This window comes from Rattus norvegicus, chromosome 17 (assembly GCF_036323735.1).
Source record: "Rattus norvegicus strain BN/NHsdMcwi chromosome 17, GRCr8, whole genome shotgun sequence".
NCBI lineage: Eukaryota > Metazoa > Chordata > Mammalia > Rodentia > Muridae > Rattus > Rattus norvegicus.
The window spans coordinates 13830134-13858026 of record NC_086035.1 but is presented as its reverse complement, the minus strand read 5'-3'; the positions used below and the strand labels follow the sequence as shown (position 1 = coordinate 13858026).

The 27893-nt window shown below is 44.5% G+C and overlaps 1 protein-coding gene across 1 annotated transcript in view; it reads right to left on the bottom strand.

The window, feature by feature from the left end:
* Shc3 (SHC adaptor protein 3) overlaps positions 1 to 27893 on the bottom strand; it is a 120454-nt gene that overhangs the window by 66407 nt on the left and 26154 nt on the right. Inside the window, exon 2 of the mRNA NM_001105743.1 lies at positions 5255 to 5325. Within this exon, the coding sequence (NP_001099213.1) occupies positions 5255 to 5325 (71 nt within the window). The remainder of the gene's footprint in view (positions 1 to 5254; positions 5326 to 27893) is intronic.

Sequence of the window (27893 nt, the reverse complement as noted above, 5' to 3'; positions counted from 1 at the left end):
TCAGTTATGAAAGTTAGGCAAGATATTACTGTGTGGCAATGACTGGGACAGCCATGGTGATAGTATGGGCCCACAGGTCTTACTCATTCTCAACCTCAGGCTACCTTACAGTCCCATGATCATGGCACGAGGAACAAGGTGGACCACATGAGCGTCACAGCTTCCAACGTGTTTTTGAGGTGCTAATTCTGTCCAGGAGCCCACTCTGGGAAGAATTATTCTTCATTCCCTGAAAAACCATTTTTGTTAAGTCTTTGGGAAATTCATTTTTAACTTCAGAACCATGCAAAGCAATGACTGCCCGTGAAGCCACAGCTTTGGAAATGAGTCCACTTATTTATTTTCTCAAAGGAGCCCACTCATGTAGAAATTTTAAAAATGGAGCTCGCAGGGACCTCGGTGGCTGAAGCAGGTTTAAATAGCATCCGTGCCACAGATCCGTGGTGCTCCTCCCTGTGCTCCCTGTAAGGACCATCTGGCATGGTATGTATTTATAATCCTCAGGACAAAGGCCCATTTGTGTCACAGTGTACCTCCGTCACTGCTCCTTTTCCGCCGTTGAGCTCAAATGTCTCCCAGACAGATGATTCCAGAAGGATCCCTCTGCTCTTGTCAGAGGCAGCCTCTTGAGAAGGTTGAGAGCCGGGCAGCCTGGACTCAGGACTTTACAGCTGGGTGACCCTGAGCACATGGCTTTACTCAGGTTCCCCAGCACCGAAGTGCATCCTGGATGGTGCCTCCTCCTCGGTAGGATTAGGAATCCACAGAGCTGGTGTCTGAGAAGCATTTAATTAGCTTAGCACAGAAAAGGGCTCAGCCAGCTTGCCTCAGTCATATTTTCTTTTTTTCTTTTATTGGTGATTATTCTTAAGGAGAGAGGTTGTATCATTGCTATGACCAAACACATAACTAGAAACAGCTTTAGGGGACAGAGCTTGTTTGGGCTTACAGTTGGGCTCGCAACAACTGGCCATGCCACATCCACAGCTGAGAAGCAGAAAGAGCTGAAGCCCAATCAACCCCATTTCTTTTTTATTCAGTCTGGGAATAGCGCTGCCCTCATTCAAGGTAAGTTGTCCCTGCTTGGTTAAATCTATCTGGAAGCATTCTCATTGACTCCTCCATGAGTTTCCATGGTGATCCAAATCCCATTGATCTGACAATGAAAAAGAACCATCACCCCCTGGATGTGCATGAGGAGTGAGGAGAAGGAAGGTCCTCACTTCTGCTTTTCCATCTGCTGTCCTGTGAACCTGACTTAGGGCCTGACCACACACCCTTAGCATCTTGTGCAACTGGGGTGTGACTTCTGGTTGATAACTGAAGTCGCCAATCAATATTAAGCATCAGAAGGGCCTTTGTAACTTTCTGGGTCTGAGCCACCTTTCTGAGGACTCGGGATTTTAATTGTATGATGTAGACATTCACGACTTTCTGCTGTCCAAAAATTTGGACTTGGGGAACTTCAAGTAACAAAGTTTAACACAACAGTGAACAAAGGCATTTCTTGTCCACTTTCAGACTCACAGCCATGCCATGAGCTCACGACGACTTCAAAGCCTCTGCCCAGGGGTGCACGTATGAGACCGGCCAGGAGCACAAGGCAGTGTAGACAAAACTACACGCTACATAGAAGCAATTAAACTTGCGTTTTTAAAGTTCTGTATTAGTTAGAAAACAGTTAAAAGTCATATTTTAGTTGGAAATCCATAACTTCTATCATTTGAAAAAAAAGCAATAAATAAATTCAGTTGCCAGGAACAAAATGAAACTAAACCTACCTTGAAAAAGGTCTGTGAAACCACTGTCGGTGCCTCCAAATAATATATGGGTAAAATTTTAAAGTTACATTTTAAATTTTAGTAAACAGGTGCATAGAGGTTATTTGCCTACAAAATGAACCCAAATATCATGGCTGGAATACTTTTAGAAATAAGTTCACCTAGTGTCTCTATAATCTGACCATGCTAAGTTCCCTGAACCCTTCAAGAATATCTTTGCTATATAAATCATGGAGGAAGTATTTAATTAGATAAGCAGGCACTGTTAACATAATTACCAACAAGGCCTTAAAAGCTCCACACTGGAAGGAAAGCTTTCAAAAGTCTAATGAAACCCAAGGCAATGCTGCTGCAACCAGAATGCAACACCAGCTTTTCTGAACGTATGATTGACATTCTCCTTGCCCTAGTGAGCTGAAGCATTTTCACAGAGTTGAATGGGACTGGTGAAAAACATCCAAACTCTATACCCACCAGTGCTAGTCATCTATTTTCTTCTATGGTGTGAGTGCTTCTGCCCACTTGCATTCCACCCACAGGTCCCTAAGGAGAAAGTCCTCACCTTAGTGGAAACTGGAATGATTTACTTGTGGCTCCCAACCTGTTCCCCTTACTACTACCCAAGAGGAACAGGGTGGTACTCCCTTAAATGACCCTCAGTCATTTGTGGGTCATCTGGCTTCTCAACACTGGGCATCTGGGCAGAGCAGACAGCTCATGTTCCTCAGCAGCACAACTCATGGGAGAATTTAATAACTGCATCAGCAGAACAAAAGCGCCTCAGAAATCCAAAGAGGAAACCCAGTAGAAATGATTGTACTAGACTTCAAAGACAGCCATCATACAGATGAACATGAACATCATACATATCCCTAGACAGTGGGATTACTCTGCATGTGTAACAATGCATTCTTTGTCAATGAGAACAAAGTAAACATGGCCATCATGGCGGTTTGAATAGGATGTAACCCCCCCACTTCCAATAGGCTCATATACTGAATTCTTGGTCCTTAGGGAGTGGCACTACTTGAGAAGGATCAGGAGATAGATGCAGCCTTGTTGGAGAAGGTGTGTTCCTTGGGGTAGCCTTTGAGGGTCTCAAAAGCTAAAGCTAAGTCCGGGCTCTCTCTTTCTGCTGCCTGTTGATCTGGATGTAGAACTCTCAGCATCTTCTCCAGCACAATGGCTGCCCATCTGCTGTCATGCGTCTCACCATGACAAGAATGGACTAAATCTCTGAAGACGTAAGCCAGCCCCAGTGAATGTTTCCCCTTATAAGAGTTGCCGTGGTCATTGTGTCTCTTCACGGTGACAGGACACTCTAAGACAGCCATCTTATCTACTGTCTCTAAGACACAAGAAGGAGAAACCAGCCCCAGTGGAGCCTTCTTCCCATGATTAAGCGCCCCCCCACCCCATATCATCAAATCATCACAAATACTGTTCTTTCCCCTCCTGGTTTAACCATCAATAACCATCAATACCATCTGCCCTAACCCATATTCCAACACTTCTGAAAAGTCCCCAGCCCCATGGTCAACCCTCTCATGAGCCCCTAGTGAGAACCCTAGCCTGTGAGAGAAGCTCACTCCACCTCTCTCACCCTCCCCTGAAAAGCCTCTTCTCTGCTCTGCTGTCCCTGCAGTCCTGAGCACAGTGAATGAGGAAATGACCAGAAAACAGACTTTTCTTTTGGGAACTCACACTTCAAAACAGAATTCCTCTGTCTTTTCACAACCCAAATGGGGATGGAGTCCTTTGTTTTTAGTTCACTGGTTTTGATATGTTCCCACTAAGTGTCTTGAGTTGCTCTAGGGAGAAGAGAAACGTCAGCGCTTGACCGTGGACTTCTCAAGTGAAGAGGCACAGGCATTGTGTACGACAGAGGTCCAGGCATTAACAGGTAATGATGACGTGTGATGATTCAAACCTTCAAATGTGGTTTCCTGACTCAGAGAAGCACAAAATGGTGCAATAGAGACCCCCAGCCACAGGAGTGAGGCTGTGTCACACCCTCTGCTGTCTTCTTCCACAACATAATGGGCAGTCAGCATTTAAAAAAAAAGCTGGACTCTGTTGGAAACTCTTTTTAGCTATAATGTTTCAGTGAAAAGTGCTTCCGTCCTGGCTCATGAGAGGTTTAGAATGCTAGAATACTTTAAATTATGGTCATTTGTGGGAAAAATATAGGGAACCAGAGATTGCCCTGTTAAGTGAAATAAGTCAAACTAACAGAAGTGTGTGTGTGTGTGTGTCTGTGTGTATATGTGTGTGTCTGTGTGTCTGTGTGTATGTGTGTGTATGTGTGTGTATATGTGTGTGTCTGTGTGTCTGTGTGTGTGTATGTGTGTGTATATGTGTGTCTATGTGTATGTGTGTGTGTCTGTGTGTGTCTGTGTATGTGTATGTGTGTGCATGTGTGTATCTGTGTGTGTATATGTGTGTGTCTGTGTGTGTGTCTGCGTGTATGTGTGTGTGTCTGTGTATATGTGTGTATGTGAGTGTGTATGTGTGTGTTTGTGTATGTCTATATGTGTATGTGTGTATGTGTGTATATGTCTGTGTATGTGAGTGTGTATGTGTGTGTATGTCTGTGTGTGTCTCTCTGTGTGTGCATGCATGTGTGTGTGTGTGTGTGTGTGTGTGTGTGTGTGAGTGATAAAAGTAGAAGAGGGGCCGTGCCGGGGAAGGAGACAAGGGGAACAGAAAGGGTAATTGGGAAGGAAACAAAAATCACATGTTTTCTCTCATTTGTAGAATAAAGATTTAAATATATTCAACATTAAAGTAGAAAGAGTATTTGGGGACAGAAGTGGACAAGTTAGAATGGAAAGAGGGTCAAAAGAGAATGACAGGAGGTGCATGTGAACACATTAAATTAGCATGTATGCATGAAAGTATAATGAAATCCAGTATTTTATACTACAAGACTAATGAAAATGAAATGTCACCATGAAGCTCAATATTTTGTATACAACCTAAAATATAAATTGGAAATGAACTACTTTAAAAGGTCAACGTCCTTCCTAAATGACCCCCATGAATATTTCCACCTCTAACCTTGTGAAATTTGTTCTCCCTATGCACTTTGGAAATTCACTCTGGATATCTTGGTCTTCGTTTTTTCAGAAAGAATGTAGTTTGGTGATTTTAGTACTGATCTTGCACTAGTGGTTTCTACATTAGGGAAACAAACATGAACACACAGTTATCCCTTAATTATGATTGTTTACCAGTTAATTAAAAAATATCCCAGAAGGGTCAGGTGCCCATCATGGTGTTCCCAACAAGAGACATAACTCTCCACGCATGGGCAGATACATCTGTATTTTAACACTGTGAGCCCTGAATCCATCACCAGTCTCCAGTATTGGAAGGATCGAGCTTTCTTCTAGAAATCCCTTGGTTGTGAACTTTTGAGCTCTTTCCTTTCAGAAATAAAGTCACAGGCATCCACTTTGAAGAGAGCTTACCTGGTAACCTGAGTTCTTGTACTGAAGTCAAGAGACCTCATTGAGCGCAGAACTTCGATGCATCCCAAGTACTGTAAGGGGAAGAAATAGATCATGAGCCCTGGGAACCGAGAGCAACAGACATGTCCTAATGATGTAGGGGCTGGGGAAGCAATATACATTTCTTATGTCACACTGTACTTTAAATTCCATGCAAATAGGAATGGTAAGACGGCTTAGTGGTTAAAGGTGTGTGCTGCCAAGCCTCTTGCCCTGAATTTAATCCCTGAGACCCACATCTCAGGAATAGTAGGAGAGATATAACTCCTATAAGCTGTCCTCCGACTCCCATGTGTATACTGCTATTCTCTCTGTCTCTCTGTGTCTCTGTTTCTCTGTGTGTCTCTTTGTCTCTGTCTCTCTCTGTCTCTGTCTCTCTCTGTGTCTCTGTCTCTCTCTGTCTCTGTGTCTCTGTTTCTCTCTGTGTGTCTCTTTGTCTCTGTCTCTCTGTCTCTGTGTCTCTGTTTCTCTCTGTGTGTCTCTTTGTCTCTGTCTCTCTCTGTCTCTGTCTCTCTATCTCTCTGTGTCTCTGTCTCTCTCTGTCTCTGGGTCTCTGTTTCTCTCTGTGTGTCTCTTTGTCTCTGTCTCTCTGTGTCTCTGTCTCTGTCTGTCTGTCTGTCTCTCTCTCTCTCTCTCTCACACACACACACACACACACACGGAGAGAAAGAGGATAAATAATTTTAATGTAATTCTGGGTGTGATTATGTCTCTATTAAAATCCCTAAACCTTAAACCTAAACCTGTCTCTATAGGAAACATCTTTTTTTTTTCTTTTCTTTTTTTCAGAGCTGGGGACCGAACCCAGGGCCTTGCGCTTGCTAGGCAAGCGCTCTACCACTGAGCTAAATCCCCAACCCCTATAGGAAACATCTTAAGTGCCCAGATTGACAAAAACCTTGACTTTAATCAAACCTGTAAGCCTTGCCTTTGTCTTTACACGTATAGTTCTCAAAGCTTTTATTAAAGCATACCTCATACGCTATAAGATGTGGAAATCTTAAATGTTTATGTTAATATTACTAAAACATGTTTTCAATGGGATTGCCTCCTGCCCCTCAACCTGAACACCATGTTCCTGGATGTGTACAAAATTTCTGAAGGTTCTTGAATTTTTAAAGAAAGAATTTGGCCACTTTACAACCAACACTTTCACTAACATTAACCTTCTATCTTAGGTTTCTACTGCTGTGATAAAACACAGTGACTAAAAGCAGCTTGGGGAGGAAAAGGTTTACTTCAGCTGACGGTTCCAGATCACAATCCATCACTGAGGGAAATAAGGGGGACAGGAACACAAACAGGACAGGAACCTAGAGTCAAGAATTCATGCAGAGGCCACAGAGAAGTGATGCTTACTGGCTTATTCCCATGGCTTGGTCAGCCTGCTTTCTTATCTACCCCAGAACCACCTTGCCCAGGGGTGGTCCCACCCACAATGGGCTGGGCCCTCGCTCATCAACCACTAATTAGGAAAATGCCCTATAGACTTGCCTACAAGCCCATCTTCTGGAGGAATTCTCTCAGTTTAGAGTCCCTCTTCCCAAATGTCTCCAGCTTGTGTAATGTTGACATGAAACTAATCAGGACACCTTCATTACTTAGGAAATATATTTATGGGCTTTTGAGTAAGCCACAGAGCACTTCAGTGTAGCAGAAAACCTCTTTACTGCTCACCACAAGTTTCCGGAAGTTCAAACTCACTCCTTGCCATGCATGACTTTGATCAACCTCGCCCACGAGTGAGCACAAGTGGACAAACACTGTGACTACAGTCATGATAAGGGAAGCGGCACTGGTGCTGTAAGCCCCGGGAAGACTAGAAGACACAGACGCCTTTAAATTTAAACTGAATGCACCTCACAGTGTGGTACGGAAGGGAGTTTGTTTGCATTATGCAGAAAACCCAAACTTGGGTCTGGCTTTGTCATCTATTGTTACATAACTTTATGTAACACTTGACCCACTTCAGAACTGTGTCTCTGCAGCTGCAGATGTGGCTGATCCTCCCTCCACTGCACCAACATCAGTGTCAAGGTTACAGAATGCCATCGGCCCCTGTGTCAAGGTTATTGGCCCACCACTGCCAATGTCAAGGTTACAGAATGTCTCCAGCTGAACCATCTGAGTCGTGTGAGTTCTAAGGCCAATGCCAGGATCCTACTCTTAGCCCACTACTCCAGGAGTCTCATTAGGTCTCTATTGGAACCATAATTCTCAGGACTGGGGTAATGGCTCAGTCATTAAATGATTGCCTTCTATGTATGACGACCTGAGTTTGGTCCCCCCAGACACATGTAAAATAAGCCAAACATGCTTACTGTATGTTTGCACATGCGTTTAATCCCATTTCTGGGAAGGCAGAGGCTGGAGGATCCCTGGAGCTCACTGAGAAGCCAGCAAGGTTGTATTAGTGAGCTCTGGGTTCAGTGACCCTCTCTCGAAAAGTGCAGTGGAGGGGGCCGGAAGAGGCTAGAGAGATGGCTCTGCAGTTAAGAACACTGGCTACTCCTCCAGAGATCCTGAATCCAATTCCCAGCAATCGTATGGTAGCCCACAACCAACTTTAGTGGAATTCGATTCCCTCTTCTGCTGTGCATGAAAACAGAGTGCTTGTATACATAAAATAAATAAATAAATCTTTTTTAAAAAGTGGGGTAGAGAGTGAATGAGGAAGACACTCAAAGGCAACAATTGGCCTACACACACACACACACACACACACACACACACACACTCCTGCAGATACAGGCAAACACACAGGCATAAGTATAGACACATGTGCACACACATCTGTGCACACACTTCCACACACACTCATAACTCTCATCCGCAAGTAAAGTATCCTGAGCACGCAGATAGGTACTGTGTTTGACTTTCCTAAAAATGACCTATTGGCATTTGTCATTTTATTTAGCAGTACATTTTCCAAAGTACTTCAGAATTATGTTCACCGCAGAAACCAATGTGTGCTTCTGTGACTAACAGGCCAAATGTCACCTATTTATGTGATGACCACCATTATCAAAGTCACCACAGATACCTCACCACATTGCAGAGATGTGTGAAGCCCATGACCAATGTCAAAAAGTTAGATGAACGCAGTCCACTACCCAGGGCAATTGTAGATGCCAACTTCACTGGTTTCTGGGACGGTGGAAACACCAGCACCACCATTGTGGCGACATTAACATAGGTCCAGCATAGCAGAACTGCCAAAGCAGAAAACAGTGCAGCAGAGATAGGAGAACACTGTCAGCACTGTTGTGATGGGAATCCAAGCCAGTCCACAAACTGAGGCAGGAGGATCACAAGCTCCCGGCCTGCCCAGGCAACACTGTGAGTGTAGGACCAGTGCAAACTGGTGACTTAGTGCAAACCTGTCTCCAAAGAATAAATAAAAGGGGGCTTGGGATGTCGCTTGGGGGTAGAACACTTGCCTGGCATGTGTGAGGCTCTAGGTTCAACCTCCAATGCTATAAAAAGAATGAATGAATGAATGAATGAATGAATGAATGAAAATATTTGATGCTAGAAACACACTGGTGTTGGCATTTTCTCAGAGAAAATAGGAAGAAACATTCATTCACGAATATGTGGAACTAATACCTTCATCTCAGGAGGAAGAGATTAAGAGAGAAACCTCCTGATGCTCCTGCACAATATCATGGGGAGTGTCCACAGGTGAATACATTCCCATTAAGGTCTGGGATTTGGTAAAGATGTGCATTTTTACCACTGCTGTTCAACACAGAGATGGAAGTCCCAGCCAGGACAACTGGCAAGTCACAGAAATACACCACACCGGAATGGGAAAGGAAAGAATCAATCTGTCTGTCACACACACACACACACACACACACACACACACACACACACACACACCTAGCAGAATAATAAATAAAGAGTAATTAATAGTGATAACAAATTCAGCCCAGCGGAATACAAAAATCAATGCAATCAAATCAATACCTTGTCTACACACCCATAACAAGTTACCTGAAAAAGAGCGCAAGGAAACAAAGACGTTTATAATGCCTACCAAAAATAACATTTCCAAAAAATATGTTAATTAAAGAGATGAAAGTTCTCTGCATTGAGAATAATGAAATGTTTATGGGAAAAAAAAATGGAGGAAGGCTGAAAGACACACAGGCTGAAAGACATCCCTGGTTTGTAGATGGGAAGGAGAAATCCTATTAATGTCCACACTGCCCACAAAAACCTTCAGATTCAATGCAGTCCATATGAAAATATCAACCACGTTCCCACAGAAGAACATCATCCTAAAATCCATATAGAGTGACAGAAAAAAGAAGCCAGAGAACAAAGTCATCTTTGGTGAAAACATCACCATATCCGACTGCTTCAAAAGAGTCTACAAAGCAATGGTTATAAGCAGTGGTTGTACTGGCTAGCTTTATGTCTGCTTGACACAAGCTAGTCATCAGTTAAGATGAAATCTCAATTAAGAAAATGCCTTCATAATATCAGGCTGCAGGCAAGCCTGTAGGGCATTTTCTTAATTAGTGATTGATGTGAGAAAGCCCAGCCAGTGGTGGGTGGAGCCATTCCTGGGCTGGTGGTCCTGGGTTCTATAAGAAAGCAGGCTGAGCAAGCCATGGGGAGGAAGCCAGTAAGCAGCATCCCTCCATGACCTCTGCATCAGCTCCTGCCTCCAGGTTCCTGCCCTGTGTGAGTTCCTGCCCTCGCCGCTTTTGATGATGAACTATTACATGGAACTGTGAGTGAAATATTCTCTTCCCTTCGCCAGTTGCTTTGGTCCTGGTGTCTCGTCACAGTGATGGTGACCCAAAGACAATGGTCATCGAAACAGTAGACAGAGGAGCAAGACTAAAGACAGTGGAATAAAACCCACATACCTACAATATACCAATCAATCTTCAACAAAGATACAAAGTGCACACAAGAAGGATCCTCAATGAATGGTAGGAGATGGGAAGGAGGGTAGAATGAAACTAGAACTTCATCTTCCACCACAGACAAGAAATCAACCCAAAACAATTAAACTTGAAACTGAGACTAGTATTAGAAAACTCGGGTGTAGATTACCACATGGGGGGTGTGTTAGTGGTGAGGTTTTGGATAAGACACCAAAACTACAGGAGACATTTTCAGAAGCACGGGGGATGGGATTGGAATGGAAAAGCTTTGCCAAAGGAAAAGGATCCAATCAGCAGAAGGAAGAGATAACATAGGGGACATAAGAAAACATTTGCAGACCGTCCATCTGAGGAGGGTTGATGATCTAAAACACATGGGAACTCAAACAATCTCATGAACAGTAAGAAATCTGATTTTTAAATGGGCAATGTACCTAAAGGAAGCACATTCATAGCCAACTGGTATTCAACATCCGTTATCATCAGAGAGATGCAAACCAGAACCCCAGTGAGATAACACTTTACCCCCGAGTTAGAATGAGCATTGTAAAAACAATGTTGGGGGCTTGGGCTAGCTAGTTTTAGGTCAACTGACACAAGCTAGAACTATTTTGGAGAAGGAGAGATGAGAGCCTGACCCCACCATCTTGGTTTGTGGGGATGCCTATAGTGAGTTTCTTGATTGACGGTTGATGTGGGAGGCCACCCAGGCCACTGTGGGCCCTACCACCTCTGGGTGCTGTAAGAAACTGGGCAGAGTAAACCGTGCAGAGCAGCAGGCCAGTAAGTGGCACCCCTCTGTGCTGGTTCCTCCCTCCAAGTTCCTGCCTCCAAGTTCCTGCCCTGGCTTCCCTCAGTGATAAACTTATAACCTGTAAGGTGAAATAAATCCTTTACTCACCAAGTAGCTTTTAGTCATAGCATTTTATCTGAGCAATAGAAACCGTGAGGCAAGGCTAGAACGATGCTCATTAGCTAAAAGCACTTACAGGATTCAAGTTCACTCAGTTCTGGTATCTAGTAGCCCATAACCACTTGTAACTACAGCTCCAGGGAATCCGATGCCCTCTTCTGGCCTCCACAGGCAATGCATGCACGTGCATGCACGTGGACACAATTAGAAATAAAATATTTTTAAAAATGTTCATCATCATTAATCATCAGAAAAATGGAAATTAAAACATTAATTTCAAGATATTAATTAACAAGATATTGCTCCATCCCAGAGACAGTGACGGTTACCAAAAATGAAAAAGCTGACAAATGCCAGCAAAGATAGAGAGAAGAGAAAAACACTAACACAGTGTTAGTGGGAATCTAAATGAATTCAACTGATATTAAAAACTGCATGTAGATTCCCCAGAACATAAAACTGCTATATGGTCTAGAAATCCGGCTTATAAATATATATGAACTTAAATCAGCATGCCAAAAAGACATCCCCCATGTCCTTATGCCACCATTCCCTCTAACCATGGAATGGAATGCCAGCCTAAATAACTGTCAACTGATAAGTAATTACAGAAAATTATATATATTACATATGTATATATATATATACATATTCGTGAAAAGTGTGAAATCCTGTGATTTGCAACTACAAAGGTGGACCTGGAGATACTGTGTTACATTAACAAAAGCCACATACGGAGCAGCCAACACCACATGATCCCCCTGGATCCCCCTGGATGTGGAGATGGAAAAATGTTCTGGCTTTGAAAGTATTGAATGGAACACCAGTTACCAAGGCCGGGAAGAGTAGTGGGGAGGGATGTGAGAAGGCTCATCAGTGGGTACTAAGGCATACTTAGACGAGATGAACCCTGCTGTCGCTTGGAGCAGCAGCAGCATGAGTTTAGTGGTACATCCTATGTTTGAAGTTGTCAACATAGTGGCATACTCCTGTCACCCACTTGGGAGATGGGGGAGGGAAGATTAGATGTCCAAAGCCATTTCCTGGCTACACAGGTAGTTTAAGGCCAGCCTGGGCTGAAGGAGATCCTATAGGTGGATCACTTGGCAGAGTGCTTGCCCAGCATGCACAACGCCCTGGTTGAGTCCTCAGCCCAGTTCATGCCAGGTGTGGTGATGATGCACTCCTGAAATCCCAGCACTCAGGAAGTGGAGGCAGGAGGACCAGAAGCTCCAGGCCACCCTTCACCAAATAACGAATTCGAAAACCTACATGAAACCCTGTCCAAAAAACAAAACAAAACAAAACAAAACAAAACAAAAACCACAAATACCATAACCAAAGTATTTCCAAGAGAGAACCCTGAAGGCTTCTGTTTGAAAAACGATAAATGTCTGAAGCAATGAAGACACTTATCTCGGCTGGAACATTGTGTGCATCTCACAGCGTCACCGCCCCCCACCACCACCATGTACAGTTTCTATGGATCAAATTGTAATTTCCTCCTGAAAAGGTATTACATGAGTGGGAGGGCAAAGCTCGGTTACTTACAAAGGGATAAAGCCTGGCCCAGCACCGAAGCTCTTCCAACACCAAACACCACGAGACGGCGTGCCGCAGCAGCCACCTTAGTCTGCAGATGAGAAGCAACCAAACCAGAATATCTGATTTCCGCTCCAGACTGCCACTCGAGTAAGTGGGAGGGGAAGGGGACGGCTCCAAGTTAACCACCCACAGACGCTTGCTGCAAGGAAGAGTCCAGAAACTTAATGAAGACAATGCAGAGGAACACGTAGGCTGCCACAAGATGAGGAAAAGAATCAACAGAAGTGCAGGTATGTCGAACTCCTTCATGATTGGGTACAACTTTCAATGTGAGTTTTGGTCGTCGTTCATGTGAACGGCAGGGAGCAGACAGAGCGGAATGGGTGTGTTTAGGGTATTGCTATGCTTTATGGAGGCTGCTCCAAAAGTTCTCATTTCTAGACTGCAGCAGAAAAATATGGCTACAGACCAGAAGACAAGTCAGTAATGGGCTGCCCATGAAAACACAAGAATCTGAGTCTAGTCCCCAATACACACATCAAAAGAAGGATGGGGAAGTGCATGTGTATAATCCTAGTAACTCAGGAAGCTGAGACAGGAGGATTTGGGTTTTGAACCCAACCTATGCTACACAGTGAGTCCCAAGCCAGTCTGAGCTAAAGAGAGGGACACCAGATCACTCTCTTCACTCAAGAAAGAGTCAAAAATACTGAAGCAATCGTGAAGTTGTAGTTACGGATAATATCAATATTTGTTTGACAATTGCCTGTAAAAGTTTTTTTTTTACATCATTCACGTTCTCAGTTACAAGTCTATTTCTGCATCTGCAAGGAAGGGATGCAGAGAAATGGAATCCGTCTTCTCCGAAGGGTGTACCACTGAAGCCTCTGAGAGCTAACCAGCGCTGCGAAGAAAACTGCCCCATGGAACAGTAAAGGAAATGGACCGTAATAGCTACTGTTCTCATCGCTCTGATAAAATATCCTCACAGAAGCAACTTACAGAAGGATTTATTTCACTCATGGAGAAGGTGTGGCAGCAGTTGGCTGGTCATGCTGTATCCTCAGTCGGGAAGCAGAAATGGACAGTACCAGTGCTCAGCCAGCTCCCTTTCTTAGGACCCTAGAACAGAAGGGAACTTCTGCCTACCTTCACAGTAGGTCTTACCTTCCAATCAAGATAATCAAGGTAATCCCTCACAGGTATACATATGCCCAGAGGCTTGTCTCCTCGGTGACGCTAGACCCTGTCAAGCTGACAGAATTCCCCTCACAAGTACTCTTAGCCTCTCTTATGGATGTTATAAAATGCCCCTGACCAAGGCAACATAAGAAACCAAGGTTCATTCTGCCTCCCACTGGGCCACTTCCTCCAGTAAAGCTCCACCTCCTAAAGATTCCACTACCCACCTCCCAGACACAGCACCACAGGTTAGGGACCAAATAGCAAACACAAGAATCTATGGGAGACTGTTCACCTTCAACCTGGAGTATATCCCTTGACAAGCCAGGATTTCAAAGAAGTTGCTGCAAACTCTCAGAACTAAATTGAAGATTGTTGCTTTACGAATTGAAACCCTCAGCAACACATATGCGCGCGCGTGTGTGTGTGTGTGTGTGTGTGTGTGTGTGTGTCCATAACGTCCACACAACAGCCCCAGGAAAAGCTCCAGTCCATTTCCTTGGAACACTTGTCCCACCTTGGTTTTCCTGAGACAAGGTCTCTCCCAACCCTGGAGTTCACCAGGCAGGCTAATCTGACAAGTCGACGGGTCTCCGGAATCCTTCTGTCCCAGCATTTTTATCATGCCTTGCTTTTTTTTTTTATATAGGTTATGTCCTGAGGCTCGCAAGGCAAGAGCTTTGCTTTTACTGACTAAGCCCCTTCCCAATTCACAAGGAACTTTTTTTTTCGAAGTACAAGACCAACACCTCCTTCAAGTTCTCCAAAGCCCAGAAGATTCAAACCACTATTCCTGTCTGACACCTGTCTACACGGAGCCCAATCTTAAGTTCCAAGATTCCTTTTCTTGGTCATGTCTCCAGAAGTTTAAATCATCCATGGGGTTGTTTCGGCTCTAGGTCCCTAGGATGTTTGTCACCGTGACCTTCTCTGAGTTTCCATTTCGTTACGTGAGGACTAGAGAGACGTCCTTGGCTCAATAGTTTGCATGTGAGTTTGTCCAGAAGATCACAGTTGCCTGTAGCTACTGCTCCAGGAGATCCAGTGACCTCTTCCGGCTTAAGGACACCTTCACTCACGTCCACAAATCTACCCTTAGATGGACAGACAGACAGACAGACATGAACATAATTTAAAATAAAAATAAAAAATGTTTTTAAAAGTCAAATGAGGGGCTGGAGAGAGAGAGAGCTCTGTGGTTAGGCCCATGCCTCTTGCAGAGGACCTGAATTCACTGGCCAGCACCCATGTCAGGTGGCCCACAAGTGGTAACTCCAGCTACAGAGAGGGGTATCTGACGCTCTCTTCTGACTCTGTGGGCAGCGCACCCCCTTCCACACATAGTCACAACCCCCATCTAGTTGCTGAGAGCTTCTGCTGGGAAATAGATGGAGTCTGGGAAAACAGTGCCACTATTAAAAATAACAACTCAAGGGCACCGGATGAAATTGGCTTTCTGACTAAGACCTGCTAAAAGCAAGAACACAAAGAGGTGGGCACGGCTCCTGCAACAGAAAGCAGGTTGACAAAATGCACCAAGCTAGCTTGCTAGAAAGGAACAAAATAACAAGGAGGGTATGGGGGTAAAATAAAATAGGAGCCGTCAGGAAAGGGCTGTGATCTGCAGAGACTGAGAGCCTCGATTCATCTGGGGCAAAAAGAAAAATAAAGGAAAAAGGCCACTCAGAAGAGAGCATTAACAGCCAAGACTGTGAGACACTCTTTTGTGGGAGTCCTGCTGTAGACCTCAGCTCTGAGTCTGAGCCCTCTGCAAAAGCAAGAGGCAGGAAGCCAAGCCAGTGCTGGGAAAGGTGACTCACTGTGGCACTGTCTGCAGATTTGGAGGACTCTTGCCTGGCCCTGGCAGTCATGTGCTGACACAGAGGTCAACTGTCACTGTGAGTAGCTTCATGGCAAGGGTTACCACAGCAGTTCTGTCCTGCAACCCCAAGAGCCCCAAGGACATGAATTATAGAAGCTCCTGTGAAGACTGAGGATTAGGGACAAAAGCACCAGGGTCTATGGACAAGAAAAAGGTTTTGGTGTTCATGAGTTACAGGAGACATGGAAGTTCAAGGTTAAAACTGATTCCATTCTCCCTGTTGATATGTTCCGCCCTCCTCAGATAGTGAGGTAGTTCTACATGTCCAGCCCCAGCAACATTCTAAGCCTACACGGTCCCCTGAGATGGTATTAGCCCATTGTTCATTAGGATAACAAAGTACCTCAATGCGGGCTAACTTGAGAGAATCAAAGACAGAAACACAAAGAAAAAAACAGAGACAGAGAAAGAGGAGTAGTCAGAGGGAAGGGACAGACAGACAGACAGACAGAGGATAGAGAGCCAAGCTCCATGGTGCAGCTTCTGGTGATGGTCCTACCTGCCCATGTTGCCTCATGGTCCATGGAACTGCTGGAAGAACAGGTAGGAAAAAGAGCTCAATTTTCAGACTAGGAAACCAGAGAGCCCAGGACTCTTCTGCCTCTCCTAAAATCACATCAACTAAGGACCTCCCACTGGGACCCACTCCCTTGACTTTTTATCTTTTCATATGTGTGTGTGTGGTATGCATATATATGTACATGTATGCTCATGTGTGTATGAGGACATATGTGAGGGTGCATGAAATGTGGAGCTGGAAACTGATGTCCAAAATCTTCCTGTTTCACTCCACCTTATTCTTTTGAGCTAAGGTCTTGAAATCAAACCCAGAGCTTGCCTATGAGGATTGTCTTAGTAGCCAGCCTGCTTGGGGGATAGGGGTGAAGGCAGCGAGGAATCATCTGACTCTACCATCTATGGCTGAAATTACAAGTGAGCTGCCATGCTCACCCAGCATTTATACAGGTTCTGGGGATCTAAACTCGGGTCTTGCTTGTTTGGCAAGTGTTTTAACCACTGAGCCATCTCCCCAGCCGTGGGGCTTCCCTGTAAATGTCTCACCTCCTGCAACTGCCACATGGAAAATGAATCTCCCAGGGCATGAACTTATGAGGAACATTCTTAAATCAACACAACAGCAAGCACCCAGAGGTGTCAACATGGCTTCTTGAGCCCTGGTGTTTGACCTTCAAGACCCTTACCACAAGATCTCAGGATGACTCTCTAGTCACAAAACATCTTATTTGAAGAAAGATAAAACCATAACTCAGAAATCTACGAACCAGAAGACTATATAACACACTGGAATTAAAGGTGTGTGTGAGGACATGCTCAGGAAAGGTCTTCAAGGACAGGTGCCCACCTGAAGCAGCACTCAACACTGAGAAGGGCTCCTAAGGCACAGGATGAAGAGAGACTGTGACTTCTTGGCTCTCTTTCTCTCTGTCTCTTCTCCTATATTTTTGCACCAGGAGTGTGTGTGTGTACCACACATACTGACACAACAATGGCATACAGAGTAAAGGCCATCAACTAATACCTAGCACTATGACTCTCAGGTTTGAACATGCCTAAGAACCTTCAGAGAACTTGATTCACAGACCTGAGGGAGGGCTGATGTTGACAGTCTGGCCAGAGGCTACTCTGGAAGTTGTATGGGCTGAGGAAATGGTTCCTTGAGCCAGTGAACCAATCAGAGCGGGGCTGAGAAAGAAACAAGCACCCCCAGGAGAGCAGTGGATTAACATAAGAGTGAATGCTCTGGAGAGCACCAAGAAGACCCAAGGAGGAAGTCACTGAGAAAGTCTCCTGCTGAACAGCCTTATCCTGACTCCCCAGCTAACCTTTTGTTCATGGAGAGGGATGGGATTACAGTGACTCAGCAAAATCAAGACCATCCCTTGAGATGATATCCCAAAATATGACTTTGTTACACAGCATGGAGGAAGGACCTGGGCCGTGGGGAACTTTCCATAGCACACATGGAGTGTAAGATTTTTCTACAAAATAGGAACAGAAGGAACATTGCCCAATTAATTTTATGAGGCCACAGTTCCCTGATACCAAAACCACACACAAACCCAACAAAGAAAGAGATTTCCTGAGCAATTTTCCTTATGACCATAGATACTAAAATACTTGCAAACTGAATCTAAAAACACATTAAAAACATCATCTAGCATAACAAGATAGGCTTCAACCCAGAGATGCAGGAGTGGTTTAATATATAATAATCAATAAATGTAATCCACCATATAAACAAACCGAAAGAAAAAAAAGACATGATCAAAGTCCTGGAGATATTAGGGATACTAGGGACATATGTAAACAAATTAAAGGCAGTTTACAGCAAGCCTATTGCAATATCGAATTAAATGGAAGCTCAAAGCAATTCCACGAGAATCGGGAACAAGATAAGGTTGTCCACTTTCTCCATACCTACCCAATATAGTACTAGAAGTCTTAGCTAGAGCAGTAAGACAACTGAAAGAGATAGAAGATATTCAGATAGGAAAGGAAGAAATCAAAGTATCATTACTTGTGAATGATATGATAGTATTCATAAATGACCCTAAAAATAACACTGGTGGGATGCACTGGTGGGATGCCTAGAGCTGACAAACACTTTCGGCAAAGTAGCTGGATAAAACATAAATTCACAAAACTCAGTCTCCCTCCTATATACAAATGACAAATGGACTGAGAAAGAAGTCAGGGAAACGCCTTTCACATTAGCCTCAAATAATATCAAAAGCAGGCAGAAGACTTATATGATAAAAACTTTAAGTCTTTGAAGAAATTGAAGAAGGTATCAGAAGATAGAAAGACCTTCCATGCCCATGAAGCAGTAGGATTAACATAGTAAAGATGACCATCATTCCAAAAGCAATATATAGATTCAATGCCAACCCCTTGGGAATTCCAACACAATTCTTTACAGACCTTGAAAGGGCAATTCTAAACTTCATATGGGAAAACAAACAAATAAACAAGCAAACCCATGATAGCTAAAACAATCCTGGACAATAAAAGAACTACTGGAGCTCTTACCATTCCTGATTTCAAATTGTACTACAGAGCTACAGTTATTAAAACTGCACAGTATTGGCATTAAAACAGACACGTTGATCACTAAAATCAAACTCAGACATAAGTATACACACATATGGACACCTGGTTTTTGTTTTTTAAAAAAGCCATAAATACACACTGGAAAAAAAAAAAGATGGCATATTCAACAAATTGTACTGGTCTAAAAATAGATCCATATTTATTACCCTGCACAAAATTCAAGTCCAAGTGGATCAAAGACCTCAACATAAAACCAGATACACTGAACCTGATAGAAGAGAAAGTGGCAAGAGCCTTGAACTCAGTGGCATGGGAGAAGGCTTTCTGAACAGAACACCATTAGCTCAGGCAGTAAGAGCAAAAATTAGTAAATGGGACCCCATGAAACTGAAAAGCTTCTGTAAGGCAACGGACACTGTCAGTCAGCAGCTGCCTACAGAATTGGGAAAGATTTTTACTGCATCCATATCCAACAGAGGATTAATATCTAAAACATATAGGGAACTCAAGAAATTAGATGTTAAAAAAAGCAAATAATCCCATTTTAAAATGGGGTACAGATTTAAACGGAGAATTTTCAGTAAACTCAAATGGCTGAAAAACATTTAAAGAAATGTTCTACGTCCTTACCCATCAGGAAAACCCAAATTAAAACTACTTTGAGATTCCATCTTGCCCCTGTGACAATAGCTAAGATCAATAGCACAGTTGAGAGCTCATGCTGGCTAGGATGTGGAAAAATGGGGGTACAAACTTGTACAACCACTATGGAAATCAATATGGCAATTCTTCAGGAAGCTGGGAATCAACCTACCTCAAGATCCAGCTATACCACTCTTGGGGATATACCCAAAAAATGCTCCAGCCTATCACAAGGATATTCAGTCAACCATGTTCATTGCTGCTCTAGTCATGGTAGCCAAAAGTTGGAAACAACCTAGATGCCCCTCAACAGAAGAATAGATAAAGAGAAAATGTGATACATTTATACATCGGACCATTACTCAGCTATTAAAAAACACAGTGATATCATAAAATTTGCAGGCAAATGGATGGAAGTAGAAAAATAATCATCTTGAGTGAGGTAATCCAGACCCAGAGAGATAAATATGGTGTGGAGTGTTTTTCTTATATGTGGATATTAGCCATTAAGTAAATGATAAGCAAGCTACATATTGGATTCAATAGACCCAGAGAGGCTGGGGATAGAGGAATGGTCTAGCAAGGACACATGGATCTCCCTGGGAGGGGGAAATAGAATGGATTTTATAGGTGGGCTGGAGGAGGGGAGGGACAGAAACAGGAGAATCGGTTGGAGAAAGGAGAAGAGAGTAGGTGGTGAGAATTTGGGGAGAAACATCTGGAAGTGAGGGGCACTTGAGAGATGATGTGGAAACCTAGTGCAGTGGAAACTTCCTGAAAATATATGAAGGTGATCCTACTGAGGGTCTTCTGATAATGATAGAGAAAGAGTCTCTATCGGCCATCTCTTGTCACCAAACAAGGCTTCCAGTAGTGGTACTGAGTTGCATTCAGTTGCGTTGTTGGCCAAAGGGGTCCCATAGAAATCCACAAAACAACCCAGGCTGTTACTAGGACAATAGGTTGTTCTCCACAAATTGGCATCAGGGCCCCATTGCTGAGGACAACACCCACACAACCCATTGGACATGGAGAGGTGGGGCTGTTACCTACATAGATCCTTCATCCATCCCTAGGTTCTAATGTCTTCGGTGTGGGAAGGTACTCTACATACAAGCTACCAAAAAAGAAACAAACACCAACCCAGGCACAAAGCCTTTGACCTCCTATCTGTCCTGCCTGCAAGATGTGCCGGGGCAATGGTGGCACAGAACTTGTGGGAGTAGCCAACCAACGTCTGATTTGAGTTAAGGACTGCTCCATGAGACAGAACCCATACCTGACACTACTTGGGTAACCAAGAACCAGAGACAAGACAGCCCAGAGACTTAGGGTAAAACAAAACACTACTAGTCAAATATATATATATATATATATATATATATATCAATAAAATGACTCCTAATGATATTCTGCTATACTCATAGATCCGTCTGTTATCCAGTCATCATCAGAAAGACTTTCTTCTGCACTAAATGGGAACAGATGCAGAGTCTAACAATCTAATCATAGAGTCTTTGGAACACACGGCTCTAAAAGGGACGTCTCTATCAAATCCCCCCACCCCCACCCCCTTGATGCTCAGGGAACCCCTGAGGAACAGATGGCAGAAAAAGTATAAGAACCAGAAGGGATGGAGAACACCAGGAAAACAAAGCCCTCTGAGTCAATGAAATAAGACCCATATGAACTCACAAAGAACAAAGCAGCAAGCAGGGGGCCCACGCAGGCCTGTGATAAGTTATCTCTGCTGACAAAATGAGCCAATTCAAGCCAAGTTCAAGCATAAAGTATGAGTTCACCAAACATACAGGAAGTGGGATCAGTAGTTATGTTGCCATGCAGAGGGAGGCAGAGGGGAAGGAGGAGAGAGAAGAGAGAGGGGAGGGAGGGAGGGAGAGAGGAAGGGAGGGAGGGAAGGAGGGAGGGAGACAGAGAGAGAGAGAATATAGTGAAGAACTTCTGAGTTAGAAGAAGGCTAGCCCCTAAGCTGGAAAGTTTAGCATAGAGGGCAAGGTGTGGCAGCCATGCCCTGTAACAGGTAGGAACTAAGGGATGCTGGAAGAACCTGGAGGCTAGGTCTATACCAGGTCCTCTGCATATATAGTATAGCTTTCTGTTTAGTGATTTTACGGGATTCCCGAGTGTGTGAAGGAATGTGTTTCTGATTCTTGTGCCTGCTCTTTTTCTTTCTTTTGGGTTGCCTGTTTAGACCCAGTACGATGGCTTCTGCTTTATCTTGTTACATTTTACTTTGTCACGTTTGGTTGTTACCTCTCAGAAGCCTGTTGTTCTCTAGTGGGAGATGGAAAGGTAGTGGATTCAAAGGGAGTGGAAGTGGAGAAAAAGCTAGAGGGGCAAAAGAAGAGGAAACTATATAATCAGGATATATTTTTTACATATAATGAAAAAACCATATGGGGAAAGGAAATGCAAGATGGTGACAGATTGCCCCCCCCCCAAAAAACATAGGCTTCAGACATCAGACTACACAAGAAATTAATAAAGAAAAACTCTGAGGAACTGAAGACCCAAGTCTTCATTGGAAAATTTGCACCAGATGAGAAACACAGTTAAAAGGATAGAGGAACAACAGAAATCTCCATGTTTGACATACTGTCAGAACAACCATAAAGAGAAAATTATGAGAGGTTAGGGGAAGGGGTATTAGACTATTTTAGGAAGAATAAAAAGCTGTTTAGGGGCCATTCAATGAGAGTGAACTAGCTACAAAAATATGATGATGAATGTATGTGATATATAATTTACCACTCTGTGAATGTATTATTTAAAAAAAATACTAGAATATTTGGACAACAAACCTCTCAGCAACATAGATTAAAAGTAACAGGATGTGATGGATTGTCCAGGAAGTGGCACTTTTGGGAGGTGTGACCCTGTTGGAATGGGTGTGGCTCTGTTAGAGTATTAGGTGTGGTCTTGCTGGAGTAGGTGTGTCACTGTGGGTGTGGGCTATAAGACCCTCATCCTAGCTGCCTGGAAGTTAGTATTCTGCTAGCAACCTTCAGATGAAGACGCAGATCTCTCATCTCTGACTGTACCATGCCTGCCTGGATGTTGCCATGCTCCTGCCTTGATGATAATGGCGTGAACCTCTGAACCTGTAAGCCATTCCCACTTAAATGTTGTCCTTTATAAGACTTGCCTTGGTCATGGTATCTGCTCACAGCAGTAAAACCCTAACTAAGACACAGGGCAACAACTGGTGATTTCCAAGAGAAAACAGACTTTGAACCTAGACTTCAGTGCTCGCTGAACACTGGCTGCATGGCTGAGAAGGTTTTCACAGTGCGACTCAGAAAGCTGGCCACCCAGACGCTCTGTCCAGGCTAATTACATAAGCAAGGTTAATATAAATTCAAAATACAAAATGGAGGGAGGGGGAAAGAGGGAGAAAAGAAGGGGAAAAACAGAAAAATAAGAAGCTGGGCACAAGTGGAGTCCTAGCTAGGGCTGAGGCAGGAGGACCCCTCATTTAATCCCTGCTAGGATACATTGCAAATGCAAGGCCAAGCTGGACAACACAGCAAAAGTGAATGAGTGGTTATCTGATACCAAATGGTCAGCCCTGAAAACATATCCGTGCAAGTAACATTACACAGATGAAACAGGTCCTATTTATGTACTTAGTGTGTGCACACACATGCATGCATGCAGACCCATGTGCACACAACTGCATGTGCATGTACACATACTCACAGCGATTAATTTTTTTAAAAGGGTACATACAATAGAATTCCTACAGAGACCATACCCCCATACCCAACAAAGATGGCAAAGTGGAAACACAACATGAAGTGTGGGTGAGGGCACTGAGTACTGTGGAGTCTTAGTCCTGATGGTAGAAACACAGGATGAGAGAAGCCCTTGAGAATGGTTTGGCATTTTCTTCCAAAATGAGACATGGGTGTGACTCAGCAACTCCGTTCCAGGAGAAAGGATCCCAACGTCCACCGAAAGAAATGTATGAAGATGCTCCGAGTGCCTCGACCCATCATAGCCTCAGAGTGGAAACCAGAATACATACATCAATGGAACATGAGTAAGCACCCTGCGGTACACTCTGTAATACCCCACCACACAGTAACCAGGATGGAAGGACCTCCGACAGCTTAGCTCTGTGTCCAACCAGCCTGTGTCATTCAGCCCTTCCACTGCTGTACCACATCCGAGCTAACCAGCTTGCAAAGAGAAAAGGTTCGCCCTGGTGCACTCACTAATCCGTCACTCTGATGGGAGGCCATGCAAACCCTTACTCATTCCTGAGCTGCTGCACAGCCCCACTCTGGGCTGAATGCTCATCTGGATGCTGAGCGGGATGTGAAGAGAGGCAGCGAGCCCCCAAACACACTGAGCCTCCACTCGGTAAGGAAAGTGGGTCACAGGTTGGAGCAAGACACCTTTAATTCTTCTTGTGCCAACTGCCTGCCCGGATGCCTGCCGAACCAAATGTCTCACGCTAGTCCTGACCCATACCTTACCTCTCCATATTGAGTTTCCCTTCCTGGAGTCTTCTTCTCTCTAATCTCTCAAGCCCTTCCAATAATTCCAAAGAGTCACATTAAATATCATGTCGCATAAACATATATATTACATACATACATACATACATACATACATACATACACACACACACACACACACACACACACACACACACATATACATATTATTGTTGGCCCCTGAACTAATTGCCTTCCCTGTCTGGGACTACAGTACTCTTCGTTCTATTAAAATGGTCCCCTCAGTTGCTCACATGGGGGGGGGTCTTTCTGATTTTTTAAAAATCATACTGTATCACTTGACACAGACATTGTAAGACAGTCACACCGCCATAATTAAAAGTAGAGAGATTATGAAACCATCTCCCCTCGCCTGCCAATACATTGACACTCCAGCTCATCTCCCTGGTGCCAAGGCAGGGGCTTGCCCTCAGCAGGATCAGTGCCAGGACCACTTCTCCCCGTTCACACTCACCATTACTACCGCTGCAGAGCTGTCCCTCAGTCTTCTGGTGCATTTCTAAGCCACTCTCTCCCCCAACCCTGTGTGATGCAGGCAAAATAAGTGGAGCTAAGGGTGCTGTTGACAGCCCCTCAGCCGTGCAGGAATTTCATATATCGCAATTTTTCGTTAACCTTGTCTTTCATTGATACGCACCAATGTGTGTCAGTTTGTGGTAAGTGGTGGGCTTATATAACAACTGGCTGAGTTTCCTTGAAGTTATGCTGGGAGTTGGTTATTTGGACATTGAATAAGCAGGCCTTTCTCCTTCTGCTACCTTAAGGCGGACTGTCTGAGAGGTTGGTATATGGTTAGAGAGCAACAGGGCAAAGGGAAGGAGCTGAGCTTTGAGAAGGGACAAGGGGAGGTGAAGACGGGCTTCATGCTTGCAATTTTCTGTGACTCAGTGATGATCTTGATCTAAAACGCATTTTAAACTTGGCCGGGGGTGTGGCGCCATGGTAGAATGCTTCCCTGACTTGCAGTGGACACCAGGAGGAAGTAATGTAACCTAGAGAACTATTGCTACACAACGCTTCTCTCCACTCATCCAGACATTCATTTGCCCCCGTCTAGAGCAGTATCCTGAAACAGATATGGGTTACGTTAAGTCTTGCCTACAGGTGCACCTCCTACAATATCAATAAATCCACATTTTCCAAATTGAATCATACGCTTGGCATTTGCCACTGATTAATGACAATACTAAGGTGAGTTAATAGCCTCTGAGCTAATTAACTGACCCATGGGTATGTCTGCTCACTGGCGTGTGCACTCACAAGCTGAGTCTCCCACAGTCGCATTGCTTGGCTTCCATAGCCTAAGCAACCAGGAACGGGAAGAAGAGAGCCTAAGGGAGTAGACAGTCAGTGAAATGCTTTCTGTGTGAGCATGACGATCTAGCGTGGATTCCCAGCAACCATATGAAAAAACCAGGTATTGGTAATCCCAGTGCTGGGAGGTTTAGGGGTGGAGACAGAAGGAACCACTGGAGCTTGCTGGCTATGAGCTCCAGGCTCAAGGAGAAGCCCTGTCTTAAAATGCAAGTGGAGAAGCAATCTAGGAAGACACCTGCATTGACCTCTGGCCTCTACATACGTGTGTGTGTGTGTGTGTGTGTGTGTGTGTGTGTGTGTGTGTGACACACACACGAGATAAAGAAGAAAGACAATGATGTCTAACTTCACCCTTTTGTATTCTTTCTAATGTGTGGGACTTCCCAACAAACCATGTCTTTTCCCCTTGGGCTGACAAGTGACGAAACCCTAAGGGTAGACTCTGGAATCCTGCAAATCCCCCAACCCCTACTCCCATCAAAACTGAATAGCTGTGTGACTTCGGTAAACATGGACCTTGTTTCTTCCTCTGCAGATGCAGGGACATTTACTCTGAGCATAAGAAAAGTTTACAGGGGCTGAGGAGACATATATGCTGGTAGCATGCTGGCAATACAAGCATGAACACCCAGGTTGGGTCCCAGATCCCACCTAGAAAAGCTAGGTTATATGGACTATACTCTTGATGCTGGAGAGGCGGAGAAACTGGGATCCCTGGCGCTTGCTAGTCATCCAGCCTAGCCTACTGGCCAGCTCTGGTCCAGTGAGAGATCCTGTGTCAAAAGGAAGGCAGATGACACCCAAGGTTGTCCCTCTGGCCTCTACATGTATGTGCATGTGCTTGTACACACACACACACACACACACACACACACACACACACACACCTGCCCAAACACCTTTGTCTTATACTGGATGTTAGATGAAGCCCTGTTTATAAGCTGATGTGTGCTGTAAGCTCTTCACCCAGCCCTCACACAGCACTCACATAAGACCCCCCCCAGCCCCGAGATACCAACCCAACTCCCCATGTCTGCTCATCTCCAGAACTACACTGGGTATCATCTTGTCCCTTGCTTTTTTTTTTTTTTTTTTTTTTTTTTTTTTTTTGTGATGGGTATAATGTGCTGCCACTGTTTTGGCCCAAAAACTCATTTGCAGAACCTGTGAGGAAAAGACCCAAAATCCCAAGCCAGGGATAGCACCCAGCCCTGTCAGCTTCCTCCCTGTGGGTTTCAACCCCATGTCCACTTTGATAGCTGTCCTGGGTAATTTTATATCAATTTGTCACAGCTAGAATCATCTGAGAGGAGGGAGCCTCAATTAGGAAAATGTCTCCATAAAATCCGACTTCAGACAAGCCCGTAGGGCATCTTCTCAACTAGTGATCAATGAGAAAGGGTCCCTTTCATTGCAGGTCCCTGAGCTGGTGGTCCTAGGTTCTATAAAGAAAGCAGGCTGAGCAAACCATGGAGAGCAAGCCAGTAAGCAGCACCCCTCCATGGCCTATGCATCATTTCCTGTCTCCAGGTTCCAGCTTCGTTTGAGTTCCTGTCCTGACTTCCTTTGACAATGAACAGTGATATGGGAGTGTAAGCCAGATGAACCCTTTCCTCCCCAGCCAGCTTTGGCCATGGCATCTCATCAGAGCCATTGAAACCCTAACTAAGCTTTCATAAGAAGAGCTGGGAGCCTCTGTGAATGCTAACCGGTGGCGTGTGTCATCACCCCATTACTTTGAGGAAGCTGAATCACGAGAGGAAGTATGACTGGCTAGGAGTGAACTGCTGTGCTGAGATTCATCTAAAAAACCAATGCTAGGAGCATCTGCTCTCCAAGGCCAAAGGCAGGAGTGCAGAAGGGTCCCAAGTGTGTCCCAGCGTCTAGCCAAAGCCACCCTAGCAACGTGGGTGAGGACTGCCAAGCAGCTGCACTTCCTCTAAGCAGTCAGGTTTGTTCTAGAATCTTCCACTTGCCATCCCACACCCCACACTTACACTAACCTTGCTGCAAGAATCAGAAAATCCACTCTCTGTCTTTTCCTGAATACGGCTGTTCTTCATACTTCCCCTAAGTTTGATTCCTGACTGAGATGGTTCCAATATAAGCAGCTCAGCTGCTCTCTGAAGCTGAGGAAAAGACTCCAGCCAGCACCTCAGTCCCCTCTGGTCAGAAGGAACAGCTTGTCTTGTCTTTCCTATGGGCTTCTTAGACTGAGATTGACCCTGGGGAACAATGACCTTGACTCCTCCTGTAGCCTGACTTGTGTTACACCCTAAGGTGTGGCCCTTGGGCTCATAGCCTTCTTTTTCCTCCTAAAGAAAAACCATTCCCACAGGATCTGATGAGACGATAGAGCACACATCTAGCTATCCCTGAAGAGCCACAGCACTGATCTGGTGACCTCAATATCCTCAAGCTGGTCTGTGGCCACTTGCCCATTCATGCTTTTTGCGGGGCCAGGGAACCGCGAGGAGCTATTTCAGGGCAGGACTGGGGTTGAGTAATGTCCAACCCCAGAAACCCCATCTCAAGAGGGATAAGAGTGGGACCACTCCCTCCTCTGCCCTGGGCCTGCATGTCCCTGCACCCCCAACCT